We start from the raw sequence: 22,270 nt of genomic DNA on the forward strand, positions 1-22,270 counted from the left end.
ATTCCTTGCCCTAAGCCGTTTATCCTCTCAACTGTGGTTATCATATTATACTCTTTTGATTCAGATACTGTATCTCCTTGAAGTAAAGTCTAAACTCACATTTACTGTTTCTTTTTTGTCTTATTCTTGCTATTTAATTGTAAATCTTTTTGAACTGGGATTGGGAAACAGAATTCTGTTCTCCTTTTAGACCTGTTTGTAGAAGGCTACAAAACATTGTCTGATAAAAAGTCATTGGGTTTGTATCAGTCGGATACTGCAAGTGTGGAGGTCCCAGAGCTTGACTTGGAGTTGGCTAGTGGCACTTTGGGAGGAGTTGTTACAACTGTTGAAGGTTTGATTACAAAAATTAGTGAAAGTGAGTAACATGTCTACTCTTCTTTTCTTTTTCATTCCATATTTTCTAGGCAATATGCAGAATATCTCAATTGTGTTGCCCTTTCTCATCAACTAAGTATAAAAATATAAATGTTTTTTGTTTTTGTTTTGTAAAGTGAAAATGTATAAGATTTGACCTAGATAGTTGTCTTGTTACCCTGAGTCGATTCAGCCCAACTTTGTTTTGGGTTACGAATTGATGGTGGTATTACACTTTTGTGTTCTTTAGACCATAATCTTCATAAGTGTCTTCAGGCGCACCTAAGGTGTGCTTCGATGCAAGGCATTCTCAGAATGCCTTGAAGTACTGAAAAGTGACAACCGGCTGCAGTCCTTTATGGTGCACGGCTCTTAACTCGAGGGTTGTGAAGATTGATGCATCAAATGCTTTCTGCACCTTGTATATTTGCATCTTAGGATTAATTTTGAATAATAGATGGAAAAATCCTAGATGACCTTTCGGATTGGCGCAGTTTTTGTGGAGTATGTGTTTAAGTTGCATGGGATGACGACATTTATTGCTAGTGGCAACGATAAGGTGTTCGTTAGTGGCTTTTCGACTGAATTATTTTTCCTATAAGGTGCCAATTTGTGCATTGAGCTCATCATACCAGCCCCAATCCGATGGCCAATGTGTCATGCAATAATGAACCGCAAGTCTTGACATTTGGCATTTTGGGTTCTCTCCGATGAGGACAGATGATGTTGCCGGTCCTTTCGTGCTCCTGTAGAATGCCCTGCTCCTGTAGAATGCCCAGCTCATAGCCCAAAACATGCCGGATGTTGTCCTTGTCCTAGTGACCGCTTGTGTTCGCATTTTGGGTCTCTTTCGGTAAGGTCTGTAGATGCTAGTGGTTGCATAGCCCAGCCTTCTCTAGTCGTGGGCTCCGCCTTGGGTGTGTCTCGAGTTGGGCGTTGTTCTTCCAAGGTCGTCTAGTCTACTGATGCTTGGAGGTCGAGGTCAGTGTTTGAGTTTGGGGAGCCCTCTTTGACCTCTGTGTTGCCTGATGGTGGGGTTAAGTTGGGTTCGACCTCAGATTTGGTTTTATCTCCCATTGTTTCGCCAAGGCAGTGCCGTGAGATTTCAAATCAAGCCGCTGGGTATGTGCATTATTTGTCGGTGGTGGTTGTTCCATTCTTAGTGGCGGAGCAAGGCGTCCAGACTTGTCATTGCAGACATCGTTGGCGTTGAAGTCTTCATGTTCTGGGTCTGTTCAGGTTAGGTCGGTGACGTCTGTGGCTTTAGAGCTCTCCAGTGGTCCTTGCTAGTGCTTGATCTTTGCGTCTACAACATCTTCGTCGGAGCCCGATACTCGGATTTTACCTAAAACCGTGTAGTGAAGGCCAACAGCATGGGTCTCCTTTGGTGAGGACAGATATCGCTGGTGGGGTCCCTCAGCTATTGTCGGTAGGTCTTGGGCTGATTTGTTTGGATCCCCTAACTTCGGTGGTGACTAATCTAGTCAAGTGCTATAACCATAAAGCCAAGGATAGTCAGATCACGAAGGTGGATGATAGTTTGATTGCCAAGGCAGTGCCAGTGTTTGTTGCACCACCAGTGCTACCTTCTGTCATCGTAGTGCCAACAAACAGTGTCCCGCTAGTCGATACTATGAACTCGATGTCAGTAACCCAGACTGTGTCGAAGGTTGCCCTAGTCCCGGCGTCAAGTGCTGATGTGGGTTTTCTCCAAAGGGGTTTTCTCAAGCTGAGTTTTTCTGTAGGTCGGGGTTGTCCTCCAGCAGCTCTTAGTATTATCAGTTTGTCACATTCTCATTCCGAGAAGTATGGATTTGGTCTATCTTCGGATATGGTGGTTAGTGATGGGGAGGATGGAGAGTTTTTGTACCCTTTTGGGTGATTTTTCCCCTACACCCTTTTAGATTGGGCTTTGTTTGGAGATGAGGGGATCAAACACTTAATAGAGGATACCCCTCGGAAGGTTAAGGGTAGTAGGGAGCTTCTGAATTTGGAATGTTCCATTAACTATGATGCGAAGGGAGCATCATCGAGGTGTGGGAAAGGCAAGGCTCACACTTATTAGCGTTTGAGTGTTTGAGGGTTTTGGGCTTTGTTGTCTGTGGGTGTTGGGGTTGTGGGCTTTTTGGGTGGGTTGGGTAGTGGGTGTTTTTGTTGTCTCTTGGGTTTTGGGCTTGTGGGAGCTTCCTGTGTATACGACCTGTGTACTTAGAGGTGCCTTACGCTTTCAATAAAGTTTTACGTTACTTATTTAACAAAATTAATGAACCACATTCTTAAACAAATAATAAGTAGAAACATAGATAGTTTCCAGCCAATTGGTATCATTTGTGCATTTGTTTTACATGTTGTATAACTCCCAACGCTCAAGACAGATACACAAGTTCTACCTTCAATAAAATACAATAAAAAAACAAAAAACAAAAAGGCAGAAACAGGCAGCTCGTAAAAAACCTGATTAAGGTACTGCTGATAACTATTTACAATATTCTGGTATATGTCAGGATCAGCAGCTGCAAAATGTTGTGGAAATGTCTTTGAATATTTAGATCAATGTTATGCAATGCCTCTGATTTAATTTGTCCACCAAGTTTGGCACGCAGTTTTTATTTTTATGTTTTTGGTTTGTTGGCCCCCCTTTCTTTTGATGCATTATATGCTGGTATACATCTTTTGGTTGATGTTTTGTTTTTAAATTATGTAACTTACATGTGCAGGTCTTGAGAGAGTACATGGATTTACGTTTGGAGATAGTCTTGATGAATGTAAAAGGACCAAGTGGCAAGAGTTCAAAGCAAGGCTAAATAAGGTACCAGAGCATGAATTTGGAAAGAAATTTGATTTAGAAAATAGTAATGTAGGTTGAGGTTCATAAATGACCACGTACATGAGTCAAAGTGATGCAATAACTAATGATACCAGCCTGTTAGTAAACCATTGTGGGCAGCAAACTGTTTATAATTAGGATAAAATGTATGAATACCCCTACAACTTCGAGTCGTTTCTAATCCCACTACCCCAATTTTTAATTTTTTAAATGATTGGTTTAATGGCACCCCTTCCATTACATGGCAGTCATTTGACTAAAAGACTAATATGACACGCACGTGACCTGGAATAATACTTTTTGAGTGGTAAGCTATGCGGACCTGGTGTGACTTGACCGACAACCTCACCCTCCACCTTACTACAAAGGGAGGAAATACCATTTGAGCTAAAGCTCATTGGTGGAACCCACAACCTCGAATAATATTTTACTCCATTGTTTTTTATATATAGAATAGTTGATAGAAATTATAATCCTTGTTTTAGGGAATATCATCTAAGAGCATTCCCATGAGCTTCCCAACCATTCTCCCTAAATGTAGGGAACAAAACCACTTTTTGTTTCCCTAAACAAAAATACCTCACAATAGCTACCCTTTATTTTTCCCTATAACATTAAAATGTCATTTTTAATTTTTTTTTCTTTTGTTTTTTTTTTCTTTTGTTTTCTTTTCTTCTCTTTCATTGTCTCCGTCTTCCTTTTGACACAAGATGCAGAACCCAATTCATAAAACACCAAAAAAATCAATTGACCCGCCATAGAACCCATTTTTTGCAACAACACACCCAGTTCACAAAAAGGCAAAGTGCTGCCCTCTTCCTCTTGCCCAGCGGCCTTATTGGCACTCAATCCACCACTATCATCAGCCATCGGAACCTTCTTCCCCTTCTTCCTCTCCGGCCCACTGTCCCTCTTCCTTCCGGAGGCTCCGATCGCTTGTGAGCGACCTTAGCACGGCCTTGGCGGACTCCTCTTTGAAGCTCTAGCATTGCTCAAACCCATACAATAGGCATCAGAGTCCAAGCCCAACAATTCGATCATTATATTGCTCAGCTCTCACATGGCCGAAATCGATATTTTGGTTTGGGGGAAGGCGGGATGGTGGGGATTGAAAGAAGGATTCGGCAGAAACTGGAGTGATTGAAAGCTGGAGAGAGAGAGAGAGAGAGGGGAAGAAGAGATGCGGGTTGCAGAGAGGAGAGAGACTTTTCTTATGATTATAATAAAGCTTGGGAATGCTACAGTGCTTCTCAATGTATTGGGAAGCATTGTAGCATTCCCAAGGAACAAAAAAATATAGGGAAGCTGTTGTGTGTGGCTTTTTGCGACTTTCTTGAAATTTTTCCTAAAATTTATGGAACAAAATCTTATAGGGAAGTTGCTGTGAATGCTCTAACCATCTTGTGCTTTGATCAATTTTGATTTAGAAACTTTGTTTTCAATTTTTATTTTTATTTTTTTTATTTCATTGTCTTGAGTTATCCAATTTTTGCAATGCATGGCTTTCATCCCATTTTCCGTCAAATTGATAACAGAGAGCATTTGAAATTACAATTGTATCCCCTACTATTGAATGAAAATTAAAAAAGTAGAAAGAAAAAGAAAAAGAGGAGAGCGAAAAAAGGAAGGAAAAAAAAATGCTTATCCATACTCCATGGCGCTTGATGGAGGTCAGGTTGGACCTCCACCATGGTTCTCTGCGGCCATGGTGGCCACCATGGAGGTTGGGCCTCCATTGTAAACTAAAACAAAACTAGGGTAAAAGACCTTAAGCACTTGATGCTTAGGGTTTTGTATTGATGTATATTTATAAGGATTTACAAGTACATATATGCCGTGTACACTGTCATTTACATAAGGTAAGAATTATTCTATTCTAGAAGGTAGATATGGTAATATAGCCGTTGAGGTACAATAGGAAAGTTGCGAGAGGATAATGCTAGCTGTAGGTTTTATATGGAGAGAGTATCCGAGTGTGTGATTGTTGGGGAAGATTGCCTTGATTCACGGCTGATTGATCTAGGGTTTGTGTGGCGGTTGCTAGGGTTTGTGTGCTGTCCATGAGTGAACTTGAGATGGTAGATGCGGCTGTTGGCATGGGATGTGAGTTGACTATTATATCCTTAACACCCCCCTGCAGACTGAGGGGAGGGATGACCGGAAGTTTGTCACGCAAGAGGCAGAAGCGATCGGCAGGGAGGCCTTTAGTGAAGATGTTGGCAAGTTGGTCGATGGTGGAGAGATAGCAGAGCTGAATGTCTTTGTTGAGAACCTTGTCCCGGATAAAGTGAACATCAACTTCGATGTGCTTGGTGTGGGCATGAGAGACCGGATTGGAGGCAATGGCAAGAGCGCCGGAGTTATCACACCAAATTGTGGGAGGAGATGGCAAGGGAAGCTGTAATTCTTTGAAGAGCATGCGGAGCCAATAGAGGTCAGCAGTAGTGATGGCCATGGCACGGTACTCGGCTTCGGTGCTGGATCTGGAGACGATAGTTTGTTTCTTAGCGGACTAGGAGATGAGGTTGGAACCAAAAAAGATGCTAGTAGTGGTGGAGCGGCGATCGTCAGGGTTGCCAGCCCAATCAGAGTCACAGAAGCCGTGGAGGGTGAAGGAGCCTTTGGTATAATGGAGGCCAAAATCGAGGGTGCCTTTGAGGTAACAAAGAACTCTTTTAGCTGCTGTCCAGTGCACGGAGGTGGGAGCTTGCATGTGCTGGCAGAGTTGATTCACTGAATAGGCAATGTCTGGGCGCGTGAGAGTGGCATTTTGGAGGGCCCCAACGAGTTGTCGATATTCAGAAGGGTTGGGAAGGAGGTCACCATCATTCTTGGACATCTTGGAACCAGAAAGGCAGGGGCTGCGGTATGGCTTGGAGTCAATCATGCCAGCACGGTGGAGAAGATCGTGAATGTATTTGGATTGCCGGAGGTGTATCCCAGTGGAGTCCCGAGTGGTTTGAATGCCAAGGAAGTAGGAAAGGGAGCCAAGGTCCTTCATGGCAAAGTCAAGTTGGAGTTTGCCTATAACCGATTGCATGGAGGCGTTATTGTTACCTATAATAATAATATCATCGACTGTTACGGACCTATGTTAGAAGGCCCAAACGAGTACAGCAACATGATGAAACCCTAACTGTTACACACTCTAAACCTAATCCAAGTGGCGGCTGAGGTATTTTAGGAAAGACGTAAGGCACAATCTGTGCGTGGGGGGCAAGACTTGTGGGAGGGAAAGTCCTATAAATAAGGAATTATGTATTCCAATAATTAAGGGATTGATAGCAGGATTTTAGGGAGAGAAATAAGGGAAGGATTCCTAAAAAGGATTCCTAAAAATAAGGCATTAGCCAAAACAGTATTGATATTGTATTCTATAAGTATTGATTCTGAATAAGAAGAAGACATGCTGAAATTTATCAAAAAACCACAACTCTTGTAGTTGAAATCAGGAGGCAGAGGTACCTCGAATACCTCATACCCATTCACCATCTTTCACCTTCCACCATAGGGAAACTCAGGAAATCAAATCCTGCAGCTTTACCCATCCACAAACCCATCACACGATCCCAAACCCAGGCCTATAACAACTTGGTATCAGAGCCAAGTTCCGAAGAGATGGAGCAAAGGATTGAGCGAGTAGAGAAGGAGATAGGAGCCATGGACGTTCGGATGCAGAAGGAGATGGAGATGATGCTCGGTACTCAGAAACGTATGGAGGAGATGTTGAGTGCATTGCTCTCCAAAAGTCAGAATCCTCGAGAGGAAGAGCAGACCAATGCGGCGAGTTCATCCAGGGGCCGAGCAGGCAAGGATTCCAATCGGACTGAATCAGGAAGTTCCTTCCCGAAGGTTGCAAAGCTGAATTTCCCCAAATATGACGGCACCGAAGACCCAACCAGTTGGGTGTGCCGCGCAGAACAGTTTTTTGAATTTCAAAATACTGCTGAAGAAGACAGGGTAAGTCTGGCGGCTTACCACCTTGAGGGCGAAGCGCAACTCTGGTACCAGCTCTTCAAGGAAACAGAGGAAGCGACCTCATGGGAAAGTTTGAAGGACGGCCTGCATGTGAGGTACGGACCGACCCAGTTCGAAGATTTCTTTGGGGATCTTACAAAACTACGCCAAACCGGGACTGTGCGAGAATATCAAGGGCAGTACGAACGCTTGTTGAGCAGGGCGGGTCGACTTTCGGTCGCACAACAAGTAGGGGGATTTATAAGCGGCCTCAAGGAGAGCATTAGACCGGAGGTCCAAGCTTCCCGACCAACCAGCCTGACCGCGGCAGTTGGGCTCGCCAGGCTGTATGAAGGACGGCTGATGTCTCAAAGAAGGAGTCCCCAACTCTTCGAACCACGGAGGAGTGCTGGTCAGCCGAGTGTACCACCCTTACCATCAGCCAATCTGGTGCGGAATCGGGCGCCAGTAATCCGGAAATTGAGCCCCGCAGAATTAAAAGACCGAAGAGAAAGGGGCCTTTGCTTCAATTGCGATGATAAGTTCTCACCCGGCCATAGATGTAAGAAGCTATTCCTGATTGAAGGTATTTATGAGGAAGCTGAAATCACAGACCCGACAGAAAACGAGGAAGCAGGGGAGGAGGAGGAATTTGAAACTCCAGAGATTTCCCTTCACGCCATTTCCGGAGTACCCAACCCTCAAACCATGCGTATCTCTGGTACCATCAGGAAGGCGCGGGTGATTTTGTTAGCAGACACGGGAAGCACGCATAACTTCCTTAATACAAGGTTGGCGGAAAGATTGGGGTTGGTGCCCGACAAGCACACGGCTTTTGAAGTAATAGTGGCAAATGGGGAGAGGCTATTGAGCAAAGGGAAGTGTTCAGCCGTACCCGTTTTTCTAGAAGGTACTTGTTTTATGCTTGAGTTTTTCCTCATTGATCTTCAGGGGTATGATTCTGTTCTCGGAGCACAATGGCTCAAGACATTGGGTCCCATTCTTTGGGATTTTGCCTCCCTGCTCATGAGTTTCACGTGGCTAGGAAGAAGGGTGACTCTGACCGGTATTAACGGCCCCAGTAACAGAGTGTTGGACGGGTCAAAAATGCAAAGGGAACTTCGCCGTAGTTCCGAGGGTATTCTACTACAATTACTGGCGGTGGAGTTGGGGGTGGAGCAACACTGTCCGAGCATTAGCAACCCGGATTTGCTGCAGCTGTTGCAGGAATTCCAGGGGCTCTTTGAGGAACCGCATGGTCTTCCTCCCGCGCGTCCACATGACCACAGAATCCCCCTCATACAGGGTTCTGCTCCTGTCAATGTGAGACCCTATAGGTACCCTCATTACCAAAAGAATGAGATCGAAAAGATCGTGGTGGGATTACTCAATACAGGGGAAATTCGGCCTAGTACCAGCCCTTATTCCTCCCCTGTGCTGCTGGTCAAGAAGCACGATGGTTCGTGGCGACTGTGTGTAGATTACCGAGCCCTTAACCGAGTTACAATTAAAGACAAGTTCCCCATTCCTGTGGTAGATGAGCTGCTGGATGAGCTACAAGGGGCCAGGTATTTCTCCAAACTTGACCTCCGTTCCGGGTATCACCAAATAAGAATGCAGCAGCAAGATATAGAGAAGACGGCTTTTCGCACGCATCATGGACACTTTGAGTTTCTAGTCATGCCATTTGGCCTCACGAATGCCCCTTCAACATTCCAATCGTTAATGAACGATATTTTCAGCAGCCTCTTGCGTAAGTTTGTTCTTGTCTTTTTTGATGACATCCTAATATATAGCAAGAATTGGACAGAACACTTACAACACCTCTCTGCTGTTTTTGGGCTTTTGAGAACTAACCACTTGTATGTAAGGAAGGAAAAATGTAGTTTTGGGCAGCAGCGGGTGAAGTATTTGGGCCATGTGATTGACAGGGAGGGTGTGGCCGTAGACCCCGATAAAATTCAGGCAATGTTGGCATGGCCAAAACCCCACTCCCTTAAGGCACTTCGAGGCTTTCTCGGCCTCACGGGTTACTACCGTAAATTTATCGAACATTATGGCAGCATTGCTCGACCATTGACGCAGCTCCTAAAAAAGGATGCCTGGGGGTGGAACAAAGAGGCTGAAGACTCCTTCCTTCGGCTCAAGAAGGCCATGACTGATGCACCGGTGTTAGCTCTACCGGACTTTTCTCAACAGTTTGTAATAGAGTGTGATGCATCCGGCCTCGGCATAGGGGCAGTCTTAATGCAATCACACCGGCCCATTGCGTATTTCAGCCAAGCTCTCCATGGTCGTAATCTTGCTCTTTCTACCTACGACAAGGAAATGCTTGCCTTGGTCACAGCTGTCCGTAAGTGGCGGCCATACCTCCTAGGCCACCGATTTGTTGTGCGGACTGACCACCGCAGCCTTAAGTTCTTATGGGACCAAACCATAGCCACGGAGGCACAGCAGAAGTGGCTGCTCAAGCTCATGGGGTACGACTTCAGCATTGAATACAAGAAGGGTTATGAGAACCGTGCAGCAGACGCTCTTTCTCGACAAATGGAGGGCACTCTTTTGGCTGTATCGGCCCCAATTCCTCACTGGATCATGCCCATTCAGCAGGAACTCCAGCAAGATCCTGACCTTATAGTCCTAACAGAGAAGATCAAGCAGGGAAATATCACAGGTCCTTGGAGTTTACAGGGGGGCCTCCTCTATTTCAAAAATCGGATCTACCTCAACTCTGCCTCACCTATCACAGCCACCATCATTGCTGAGTTCCACAACAGCACACACGAGGGGTATCAAAAGGGACTCAAACGTCTCAAATCAGTTTTCTATTGGTCGCAAATGAAGCAGCAACTCCGCGAATTTATTAAAAATTGTGATACTTGCCAACGCCACAAGGTTGACAACACCAAGCCAGCCGGGCTGCTGCAGCCCCTGTCCATTCCAGAGCAAGTTTGGACCGATATATCCATGGATTTCATAGATGGATTGCCCACTTCGTATGGTAGAACTACTATCCTTGTCGTTGTTGATCGCCTCTCCAAATATGGGCATTTTACTCCTCTCAAGCACCCTTACACAGCAGCCCAAGTAGCAAAAACCTTCTTTGAGGTAATTTTCCGCTTACATGGCATTCCCTCTTCAATTGTTTGTGATCGAGACCCGGTATTCACCGGAATTTTTTGGAAGGAACTCTTTCGCCTCCATGGGACCAAACTCAATTTCAGTTCCGCTTATCACCCCCAAACGGATGGTCAAACGGAGGTTGTGAACCGCACCATTGAAATGTACTTACGGTGCTTCACCAGTTCTTCACCTAAACTATGGGCCAAGTGGCTGCCGTGGGTGGAATTTTGCTACAACACCAGCTTCCACTCAGCTACTAAGCGGACTCCCTTCGAGATCGTTTACGGTCGACCACCGCCATCCTTGCTACCTTATGTTCCGGGAACAACCAAGTCCGCCGCTGTTGAAGACACCCTGAAGACCCGGGATGAAGTTCTTAAGGAGGTACGTCAACACTTGCTTGCAGCCCAGAATCGAATGAAGCAAGTCTATGATAAAGATCATACGGAACGCAGTTTTTCGGAGGGAGAATGGGTTTACTTGAGGCTCCAAGGGTACCGGCAGCATTCTGTACAGAAGAGGCAGCACCAGAAACTAGCTCCTAAGTTCTATGGACCCTACAGAATCATCAAGAAAATAGGCCCTGTGGCTTACCAACTAGCCTTGCCTCCAAAGGCTAAAATTCATAACGTTTTTCATGTATCGGTCCTAAAAAAATGGGTGGTTGTTGGCATACCAGTTCAGGAGGATCTTCCCATTCTTTCTCAAGATAGCAGGCTGACCCCTCAAACCATTCTCGATCAACGAGTTCAGCAGGGCAGTACTGAAGTGTTAGTGCATTGGAAGGAGCTATCACCTGCAGATGCCACATGGGAGCCTCTCACAGACTTCCAGCTGCGTTTTCCCACCTTTACCCTTGAGGACAAGGGTCATTCTAAGGGCGGAGGAGTGTTACGGACCTATGTTAGAAGGCCCAAACGAGTACAGCAACATGATGAAACCCTAACTGTTACACACTCTAAACCTAATCCAAGTGGCGGCTGAGGTATTTTAGGAAAGACGTAAGGCACAATCTGTGCGTGGGGGGCAAGACTTGTGGGAGGGAAAGTCCTATAAATAAGGAATTATGTATTCCAATAATTAAGGGATTGATAGCAGGATTTTAGGGAGAGAAATAAGGGAAGGATTCCTAAAAAGGATTCCTAAAAATAAGGCATTAGCCAAAACAGTATTGATATTGTATTCTATAAGTATTGATTCTGAATAAGAAGAAGACATGCTGAAATTTATCAAAAAACCACAACTCTTGTAGTTGAAATCAGGAGGCAGAGGTACCTCGAATACCTCATACCCATTCACCATCTTTCACCTTCCACCATAGGGAAACTCAGGAAATCAAATCCTGCAGCTTTACCCATCCACAAACCCATCACACGATCCCAAACCCAGGCCTATAACATCGACATACACTAAGAGAAAGATGTGAAATCCGTTAGTGTGAAAAATAAAAAGAGAAGGATCAACTTGAGAACTAGAAAATCCAATTTCTAAGAGAGAAGTAGAGAGCTGGGTGAACCAAGCCCGGGGAGCTTGTTTGAGCCCATAGAGAGCTTTATGCAACTTGCACACATAAGTGGGGAACTGAGGGTTTAAGAACCCTTGAGGCTGTTCCATATAAACATCTTCATCAAGGTAGCCGTGAAGGAAGGCATTGGAGACATCCAGTTGTGTGATGTTCCAATCAAACTGAACGGCTAAGGCAATGAGTAACTGAATGGTGGAAGGTTTTATGATTGGGCTAAAGGTGTCATGGTAGTCAATTCCAGAGAGTTGATCAAAGCCTTTGGTGACGAGACGGGCTTTGTAACGGTCAATGCTGCCATTTGGTTTCTGTTTGAGCTTGTAGACCCATTTGTTGCGGACAACATGTTGGTGGGAAGGGCGGAGACAAAGAGACCAAGTGTTGTTGGAGAGGAGTGCTTGGAATTCAGCAGTCATAGCGGCAACCCATTTAGGTTGGGATGCAGCTTGACGGTATGTGGAAGGTTCAGGTGGAAGGACGACAGAGGTATAGGTGAGTAGGGGATGTTTGATAGCATGAAAGGTGGTGAAGTTAGGATAAGTTCGAGGTTTGGAGGATCCGGTTTGGGATCGGGTGATAGGACGGTTGCTATGGGCTACTAGGTGGGTAGGGAGAGGAGGAGGGAAGATAGGGGAGGGGAGAGGGGCAGGGGTGGGGGAGGAGAGGAGAGGGGCAGGGGTGGGGAATGATGGTAGAGGCAGAGATGTATGGGATGCTGAGGATGGAAATGCAGAGGGAGGCAGTGGAGTGGAAGTGTAGTTTGTAGGGTCAGGAGGTGAGGATGTAGGTGTAGGGAGAGCGGTGGAGACAGGAGACGTAAGTGGGGAAGAGGGTAGGGGGAAAAGAGCAGCAGGTTGGAAGAAGACGGGAGTATTGGGGGCTGTAGTGATTTTACAGGACCCGTGAGAGAGAGATGGTGTTTTGGCTGGAAATTTGGTTTCATCGAAGACAACATTGCGGGAAAGGTATATTTTGTGAGAGTGAGGATCAAGACACCGGTAACCACGTTGGTTGGCACCATAGCCGATAAATATGCAGGGCTTGCTTTTGAAGGATAGCTTATGAGCAGCATAGGGACGAAGCAGGGGATAACAGAGGCGACCAAAGGCACGGAGCAGCGAGTAGTCAGGTTCTTTATTGAAAAGTTTGAAGAAAGGGGAAGTGTTGTTTGTGACTGGTGAGGGCTGTTAAGAGTCCCACATTGTCAAGGTATGCCTGGGTTGTGGGCTTTATAAGCCTTGAGCAAACCTCTTCCCTTAAGGTGCCTTTTGGGAATGAGTAAGGCTCAAGTGACTTCAATATGGTATCAGACCCACAAGCCTTTAGACAATGTTGGGCTTTCCCTCCCGATGTTGAACATGTGTTTGGCCAAAAGATGCCACACGTGAGGGGGCGTGTTAAGAGTCCCACATTGCCAAGGTATGCCTGGGTTGTGGGCTTTATAAGCCTCGAGCAAACCTCTTCCCTTGAGGTGCCTTTTGGGAATGAGTAAGGCTCAAGTGACTTCAATAAGAACAATGGAAGAACCGGTGTTGTGAATAAGCAAACTTGTGCCATTACCGACGCCAATAGTTTCGGAGCCATCAAACGGTTGAGATTCAGTGAGGAGAGATGAGTCGACTGTGATATGTGTGTTGGCACCAGAGTCAGGAAGCCATTCTTGATTAGTGAACTCTTCATTAGTTTGAGCAGTCATGGCAGCAAGTTGCATTGGTGGGTGATGGCCTTGGTAGGCGTAGTCCATGTGATGATAACAGTCTAGGGCACGGTGGCTGGTTTTGCCACAGATTTGGCAAAGAGAGTACTGACGCGGGGGCCGAGCAGCACCATTGGCAAAAGAAGTATTGGGTGAGGGTGGAGTTGGATGTCTTGGGGAGTAGGAATTAGGAGGGGTTGACTGGCGAAATTGACCAGGGGGACGTGGGAAGGGTTTGGTTTCCTGAAGTTGTTGGGGCTGGGACGAAAGTTGGGAGGACTATGGAAATTGTTGGGTTGATGAGGTGGTCGAAAGCGGTTGACATGAAGGGCAAAGGATCCTGCTTCAGGGTTAAGGGTTTGCTACTGATTTTGAAGGAGAATTTCATGGCTCAACAATTCAGATTGGAAGTCATGAAAGGTGGTTTCACGGTCACGTAAAGTAAAGGCAGTAACAAAAGAGTTGTAGGTAGGATTAATACCATTGATAACATAGGAGATGAGATCATCATCTTCAACGGGTTTTCCCACTGTTGAAAGTTCGTCAGACCAAGTTTTGGCTTGGCTGATTGATCTAGGGTTTGTGTGGCGGCTGCTAGGGTTTGTGTGCTATCCATGAGTGAACTTGAGATGGTAGATGCGGCTGTTGGCATGGGATGTGAGTTGACTATTATATCCTTAACATCCATGACCCTCCACGGCCATGGTGGTCAACCTCCATCACCATGGCCATGGAGCTCTACCATAGAGGTACCTCTATGGCCACCTCCATGGTGGCCATGGAGGTTGAGCACCATAGCCACCATGGTAGGGTCATGACTACCCAGCCACGGCAAGAATTTTTTTTTTTTTTTTGTCTTATATTTTTTGCTTTTTTCTTTAGTTTTTCATCTAATGTGGTTTTATTGTAATCTCACAGCATTTTTGTTATCAATTTGACTGAAAATTGGATGGAGGTCGCACATTTGCAAAAGTGGGATAGCCTAAGTTAGTGAAATCGAATAATTAACAACTAAGGTTTTAAAATCAAAATTGGCCAAAGCACAAGATGGTTATTTGACATTTGCCCTCTTTCTTTTTAACAATTAGCTTAGATAGAGAAAATAATGGTACGAGTATGCAATTTTTTTTAATTCTCAAAACACATTTCATTTGATCATTGATCAGTAAACCACATGAATATCACTTATCAAAAAAAAAAAAAAGTAAACCACATGAATATCATGAAACACAAATACCTTAGTAATTTTCTAAAATTGTACGAATGAAAGGATGTGATCAAATAAAAATTCTAGAGCATAGGAGTTGTGGTTAACAGAATAGAATACCGGGGAAGTGTGATTAGAGAAGGGAAAAGTTGTTGAGTGTCCTTACATTTTACCCTTTTAGGCTGCGTTTGTTTTGACGAAAAATGTTTGCCGAAAAATATTTTCCTCATTTTTTGGCATTTGGTGTGGATGGAAATAGTGGGTTACGGAAAATGATTTTGGGGCCAACAACAATTTGTCACTGTAGGGGCAAAATGACTTATGCCTCTTGAGGTGTATCCTAGAATGAACATAAACCTATTTAATTAACCCTCATAGAGGAATCCCATCCTCCCCCCCAAGGACCACACTCCTTGATCCCTCAGATGCCCCTTACCCTTCCCAACCCTCCTTCCCTACGGTGAACCCCACCCTCACAAAGGAACCCAGTGCCCTTCCTTCTGGTGCCACCCTCTTAACTGTTGGCCGTGATCCCGTACTTCGTCTTAACTCCCCAAGCCTCATGATACCAACTAAACAATGGAAAACATTTTCGATATTATTTTCTGGGTCTCAACCAAACAATGGAAAATCAGTTATTTTCTCCAAAACTATTTCGCTAATCGAAGCAAATGCAGCCTTAATTAAGAGTTGGCACCATCTCTTTATTGTTCCCTACACTTCTTTTTTTCTGCAGAACCATTGGTTGCTGAAAATCTTAGTATTTTTAAGGAAGCATTCTTGAAGCCTCTTTGAAAATATTTAAAAGAAGATATTGAACTTAGATAGGTTTGTATTTTGAGTACGTGATATGAATTTTTAGTATGAAAATCAGTTGCCAATGAGCTCGTACTTCAAGAGCACATCTTCCTCCACGAGTGTGGGGGGCGAATTTGTGAATTCATGAGCACCCCGAAAGAGAAAAAAATTGTATTCACATGGCAAACCATTTTTTTTTCCCTTTGTTTTCTCTTTTCAAAAAGAAGAATAACTATATCTCAGATTCAAAATAGCTTACTAAAAAGTGTACCTTGGGCAAGCTTGAAATTTTCAAAGATGTAGTCTGTGATTTGGTGTTGAAATTTCAAAATCACCTCCAACAACAAACGTACTGAAAGAACATCTTCTGTTTGCTAAAATAAGTTCAAGGGGTAATTACCTTTTCCCCCCATGAACTACCGGCCAATGTCATTTTGCCCCCATGAACTACCACTTCGACCAAAAGAGAGCATCAAACTACCATTTTTACACACTTTGCCCCCTTCTGTCAGTCTAATTCATGCAAAGACGTAAATGTCCTAACTCAATTTTAAAAATGACTGAAATACCCTCATTTAAAAAAAAAAAAAAAAAAAAAAAAAAAAAAAAAAGACTGAATGAAAGGGGTGGCGGCAGGTGGCCGGGTGGTAATTACCCCTAAGTTCAATGATGTATGTTATTTGAACATCGGCTCCTGATGGTCATGATGCTTTAAATAAATTCTTTAGATGTGCTTTATCGCTTGTTGTTGATACTAATAAGGAATTGCATGGTGTTATGTTGTTCTGGGACATAATCCTTCATGGCTTGGCAACTTCGTTTTTGACCTTGTCTCACTGATGCAATGCTTTAATATTTTGCAGCTTCTGAGTTTGGAAGAACCTTGGACCTTAATACTAGATGATGCTTTAGCAAATTCTTTTGTCGCACCAGTGACTGAGGAAATCAAAGATGACTGTCAGTTGACATGTAAGTTTTGGTTCCTACAAATCTTAGACTATGCTGTTAAAACATAAATTATAATAGTACCTATGGTAAAAATTTTACCCATTTGAGGGATTCACCTCGATGGATAATGCTTTTGTCGAAAGGAGATATCTTTAGTTGTTCAGTTCAGGATCTTCATGATCAAACCGTAGATTATGTAAATGAGATGGCTTTCCACATCTGGAGTAGATTCTGCTTTTTGTCTTTTGTCTTTTACTTTTTCCTTTGTATTTTTTCAATATATTCTACTATAAGACAGACCAAGTAGATTATGTTTACACTGCCATATTTTTAGAGGTGTGACAGTGGGGTAGGGTTGGGAATTAGGAGCCTTCTTTTGCTTCTTTTGTACCTGCTACTGCTTCTAGTTATGCATTGGACTGTTATGCAAATGCTCTGCTGCAATATACAAATTTGATTGTTCTATCATGTGTTATTTAATTGGTTGTCTCCAGTTGAAGAATACGAGAGATCGTGGGAGCAGAATGAGGAATTGGGTCTGAATGATATTGACACGTCTTCGGCTGATGCTGCATATATCTCAACTGATACGAAAATGGGGGAGAAAAAAGACGTATGAGTATGGTTTTTAGTAGGTTAAAACCATGTTTAATCCTCTTTTCGTAGGTTGAATATGAGTTTGGTTTTAAGTAGCATCTTGAATCCTAGCTCATGTTTAACTATAAAGTATTAGTGTGCTGCCCTGCTGGCAGTTTTTTTTTTTTGTCACCCCATTCAACTTCATTAAATTGTGAGCTTTGTATTGTCCCCTCGCCTCAACCTGGAAGTGGCTGGAATTGGATATGTTATAGAGTGGAGAGAGAGAAATCTATATCATTTTGGTATCCCCATCATTGCCATACAATGCATTGATCGAGTTAGAGTACACCATGTGTTGAAATTTCTTATGCTTGAGGCGAATTAATTTAAAAAAATTTGCAGTGATTTAGCTATTTAAATTGTGTATCTCTATTGTTGTAATATCTTATGGTATTGATAGTAAAATCTTCTATGTTTTTTCCTCATCAAAATCACTTAACCAGTGGTTCTATTGCTCTAATCCATCAAGTTAGGAAATCTCATCCTTGCAATTCTGTGTAAGAATTTTTTTTGTTGTTGGGTGTTTGTTTTGGGAGAATTTTGGCTGGTATAACCTAATTTTAATTTGATATTTTGGATTTGTTTTGGGGTATACGTCTTCGGGACTGTTTTGACTGAGGCAGCCTCCAAGCAAATTCTTTATTGTTAATCTGATTGTTATTGCATTTTTCTGACACGAAGAAGGAAAATTTTTACGCAACATCTTAAAAAATAGAGGCAGAATAAGAATGACGACTCTTTTTGTGACAGAAAAAATCTAAAAAATAAGCTCGTTTTAGCAAGAATCCTTTTTGTTATTCCTTTGGCTGTGGCGTTAAGCAAAGGTCCAGGTCCAAATGCATATTATTAAAATGTCAAAATCGTGCGTACAAATATTCTTTAAGCCAAGAGAATCAAGTGCTTTGATGATACTGCGATCTCAACGCGACAGGATCAATTAATTCGATATGCCCAGAACTTTGAAACTAACCAAGAAGATTTGTTATATGAGATTTTTTTTAAAAAAAAAAAAAAATTAATTGAATAAGGGAAAAATTAATCGATATGCCCACCATTTGTACCCCACTTCGAAACAACAACCACCTGAAGATGGCTAAAGCGGTAGAAGTACTGAAATAGTCTAAATATGGAACTGCAGAAAAGAGAGGCAACAACATAAATCCAGATACAAGAGTCTTTCCTAAAAGGAGACTAAAACCCAAGCAACAAAATAAAACAGAAATAAATAAGCAATAAAAAAGTCCAAAAATCAGCAATTCCAGTGACCGGTGGAGCGGTGGAGCAGAGGACAACAAGGCATCCAATGGTGGGGAACGTCCACCCAGCGCGTGGGAGTCGGAATGCGGCGCGGCTAGTGGCGTCGGAAAGCTAGGACGCCGATGATAGCGATGAAGTGGGGCGTGAGAGCCTGAGATCCTCGGAGGAACGTAGATCTAGCTTTGAAAAAACTAGATCTAAGAACTTGAAAAACGGCCACCGACACTAGGGAGAAGACGTCAAACGTTAAGGAGAGAGCCACTAGCTAGGTAGAGAAGCTCAAGACACCAAGGTAGCGGATTCAGGTGGGGTAAGCCGTACATGACAATGGATAAAACCTCAATAGATGTGAGAAGGGCTAGAGAAACCTCTAACCAAACTACAGCATAAACAAAATTAAACATAAAGGAAAGAGGAGGAGATGAGGGGAGAGTTGAGATCCTTCCCTCCTCCCTGAGCCGGCTGTAAAAAGAGAGGAAGAAATTATAGGCAAGAGAGACGTAGTCTTACACGGTTGTTATATGAGATCTTAAGCAATATATAGGTTTTGACTAAGCTCATTTGTAAGTGTGTGTGTGTTGTTCATTTTTTTTTTTTTTCCTGTATCAACATGAGGTTATGAATGCATATGTGGTGCACTCTAGATCACTAATGCGCAATGGGATTCGTGCTAGCGTGCTCGGCTCTTGCTTGTTGGCAAGGATCTTTCTACCTATGCCAAATACTGGTTTAGCTTGATGGCCTACAGTTGTTCTTTTTTTTTTGTGTTGATGACACTATTATTTTCTTGTTTAATCTCTGTTAATTTTAGTGTACTGGTTGAGAGTGTTGTATATAATTTTGATGGTTGTTCTTGTATATGGTTTCTGCATTATAATGTTTTTGTTCAAAGGATGGATTCACAAATGATCGAAGACCCTTTCTTCATTATGCTCTTAGAAGTGGGAGAACAAGGCAACAATTTAATACCACCCCAAGCTATGATGAGATCCACTATAAGAAATCTTCACGCAGTTGGGCAATTCTTCCACTTCCAATGCATCCAATTGATGCTCCCTAGATTCCCTAAAAATCCATGGTTTTTCCTAACAGCTAGCAACCTCGCAATGTCATCATTGTTTGGTAACCTCAAGTACTCGTCAGAAAAAATCGAAACTACTGTTTTAACAAATCTTTTCACTCCATTGTGGTGCTTTCTCCAATTCGTAAGTATTCGTCTGTAAGATTTATCCTTACTCCATAAGTGAGCATTCTAATTGTGACGGTTATCTTCTATGGGGAAGAATGCCCAATCCTTCAAGCAGCAACTCTTTCTTGGACAAAGTATGGTTCATGAGCTTTTACTGTAAATTGAATGCATAGAAAAAGATCCTGAAACATACAAAACCTCCTCCAAAATACGTACTAATGGTTCAAAAAAAATAGTCATGGAAAAGGCTTTGGTGGCCTTGAAAAGAATTATGCCTAATGAACATGCATCATCTAACAGAACCACGATATGATCTTGATCCTCTTTTACTATCCAATTGTTCTTCTTCCATAGCAAAAGCTACAGAGCAAGTCTTACAAAAGGCCATCAATTTCAAAAAAAAAATATATATATATATATATATATATATCCATAGAGGGAGCAAAGCAAAGAATAAATGAAAGAGAAATATGGGTTGAGATGGATGAAAATTATAGAGTAAATGGTTCTATTTATATTAAAAGAGTATGACCATTAGAGAAATAGCCATTGAGAAATATATCCGTTACAAAAGTAGCCGTTTGAAAAATATGACCATTGAAAAAGAAAGAATAAAGAAATCATAATATATATATATATATAAATCATAAAGAAAAAAGAAAGAAAAAGAACATTAAAATAGTATAAGGAAACTAATGTGGAATGCATTTGAATAGGAAAGCAAAAGGTACCTTGGTCCCCTAAATTTGGATTGAAATTTAAGAAAACCATTATGAGTGCCCAAATGCTTTATGAATTAAACCATCTTCCAGGTTGTCAGCAGTTAATTATAACTTAGTAATGCTTTTGGGCAACCATAACCATTTGGCTTCAAGTGCTGAAGATGTTGAAAGAGGTCGTAGAAAGCTTGAAGGATGATGAGAGTAAAGACCAAATTGTGGGAGGAAATGAGAGTGGAGTTTGAGTTTTCCTGTTCGACAAATAGCCTGGTCAAACTTTCAAAGTTAATTGCCTTAAGAACAATTATGGAGGAGAGGGATTTTGCCTAAAGAATGTTGGATAAGGATCATTGTTACATTTGATTGGACTTCATATTTGAGAGCTTCATCTATAGTCATCTCTTATAAGATGGAAGAGGTTTGGGTTTGGTAGGCATTTGATCACGAAAGTGATTGGCATTGGATCTTTGTTTTAATTAATTAAAACAGTCTTGGGTAAGTTTGTTCGATTGAAATCAAATCTCCATGTGACCCACATCAAACGGGTCTGACATAGTTCGATCAATCGAATTGAGCTTCATTCAAATGAACATATAATCAATTGTGCGAGTATGTGAGATTCGACATGCATTTAATGCATGTTGACACATTTCCTTGATTGAAATAAGGTTCAATCAATCAAACTCATTTTAAAATTTGCATAAAAATCTTCATAAAACGTAGAAAGTGAAGAAAAATCATTTCCTTCACTTTCATTCTAACAAAATGAAAGCCCTCCCCCTTCATTTTCTAAGAGCTCAGTCGAGAGAGAGAGAGAGAGAAGGCTTGGAGGAAAAGAGGAGAAGTAAAACTACAAGGAAAAGTCTCATCTCCAAGTTTTGCTTGATATATTAAGGAGTTTTGTGTTCTTTTGTTGGGTTGTTAGTAGGTAGTGGTTTTTAGTATGTCAATATTGTGTTATTATTATTATTGTTGATGGTAAAATGATTATAGTGATATTTTTATAGTTAAGGATGTGGTTGTTGTTTGGTGTTGTTGATATTCATAATATTATGTTCTTAGTCAATTATGTTAGTTGCATGAGAGTTTGTAGAGTATATTGTAGTGGTATTTTTTGTGGGTGTTACATTGTTTGTTGTTGTTAATATGAACATAAATTAGCTACAAACCAATTTGTAGCTAATTCTTACAAACCAATCTAATAAAGTGACATGTGCCTTTCGCATATAAGAAGCACATGTTTTTTTTTTTTTAATTACATGTGCTTCTCATATAGTTTTTTAATAGTATTAATAAGAAAGCATGTGCTTTTTACATGCAAAATGATACATGTCACTTTATTATATTGTTTGTAGGAATTAGCAACAAACCACTTTGTAGCTAATTTTTGTCTAATATTATGATCGTTGTGTGAAAAATGAAGTGTTTTTTAAGTGTTAATGGTGTTTTAGGGATGATGTAAGGATTGGTGAAATGTGGTGAAAGTGTTGAAGAGAAATTAGGTTCGACCACCCCCATTTTATTTTATGGGTGACTCGGCCAACCCCCCCCCCCCCCCCTCTTTTTTAGTTGGGGTGGTTCGGCCACCCTTAAACTTTTTTTAAAAAAATAAAAAAATTTGAAAAGCATCGTTATTTTTATTAAGAGTAACTAATTTTTTTAGGAAAAAAAAAATGGGTATTTTAGGAAGATTTTGGTCATTTTTCCATCCATTCCAATGGACGACACTGACGAAGTGGCGTTTTTTCACACAAATAGTAATTGGTATATCCTAATATCACACCTGCCAGTTTGTGAGGCTAACTCGAAAATGTGTAGTAGTTCAAGGGACTTAAAACATATTTACCCTTAAAACTTAAGGATAGACAAATTATACCTTCGTGTAGACTTTTCCCGAGCTTGTAGAGTCTCAAATCCTTCTTTCCCCTTTCAATCTTCCTATTCTCAGCTCTCTCTCTCTCTCTCTCTCTCTCTCTCTCTCTCTCTCTCTCTCTCTCTCTCTCTCTCTCTCTCTCTCTCTCTCTCCCTCTC

The 22,270-nt window shown here is 42.2% G+C and overlaps 1 protein-coding gene across 1 annotated transcript in view; it reads left to right on the forward strand.

Moving 5' to 3' along the window:
* Nucleotides 1–17,362, forward strand: part of LOC133861585 (uncharacterized) — a 44,210-nt gene extending 26,848 nt beyond the window's left edge. Inside the window, exons 13-16 of the mRNA XM_062297378.1 lie at nt 250–358; nt 3,075–3,166; nt 16,351–16,456; nt 16,930–17,362. Coding sequence (XP_062153362.1) covers nt 250–358; nt 3,075–3,166; nt 16,351–16,456; nt 16,930–17,054 — 432 coding nt within the window. The 3' untranslated portion in view covers nt 17,055–17,362. The remainder of the gene's footprint in view (nt 1–249; nt 359–3,074; nt 3,167–16,350; nt 16,457–16,929) is intronic.
* Nucleotides 17,363–22,270: the final 4,908 nt, after the last annotated feature.

The sequence above is a fragment of the Alnus glutinosa genome, chromosome 2, assembly GCF_958979055.1.
Source record: "Alnus glutinosa chromosome 2, dhAlnGlut1.1, whole genome shotgun sequence".
NCBI lineage: Eukaryota > Viridiplantae > Streptophyta > Magnoliopsida > Fagales > Betulaceae > Alnus > Alnus glutinosa.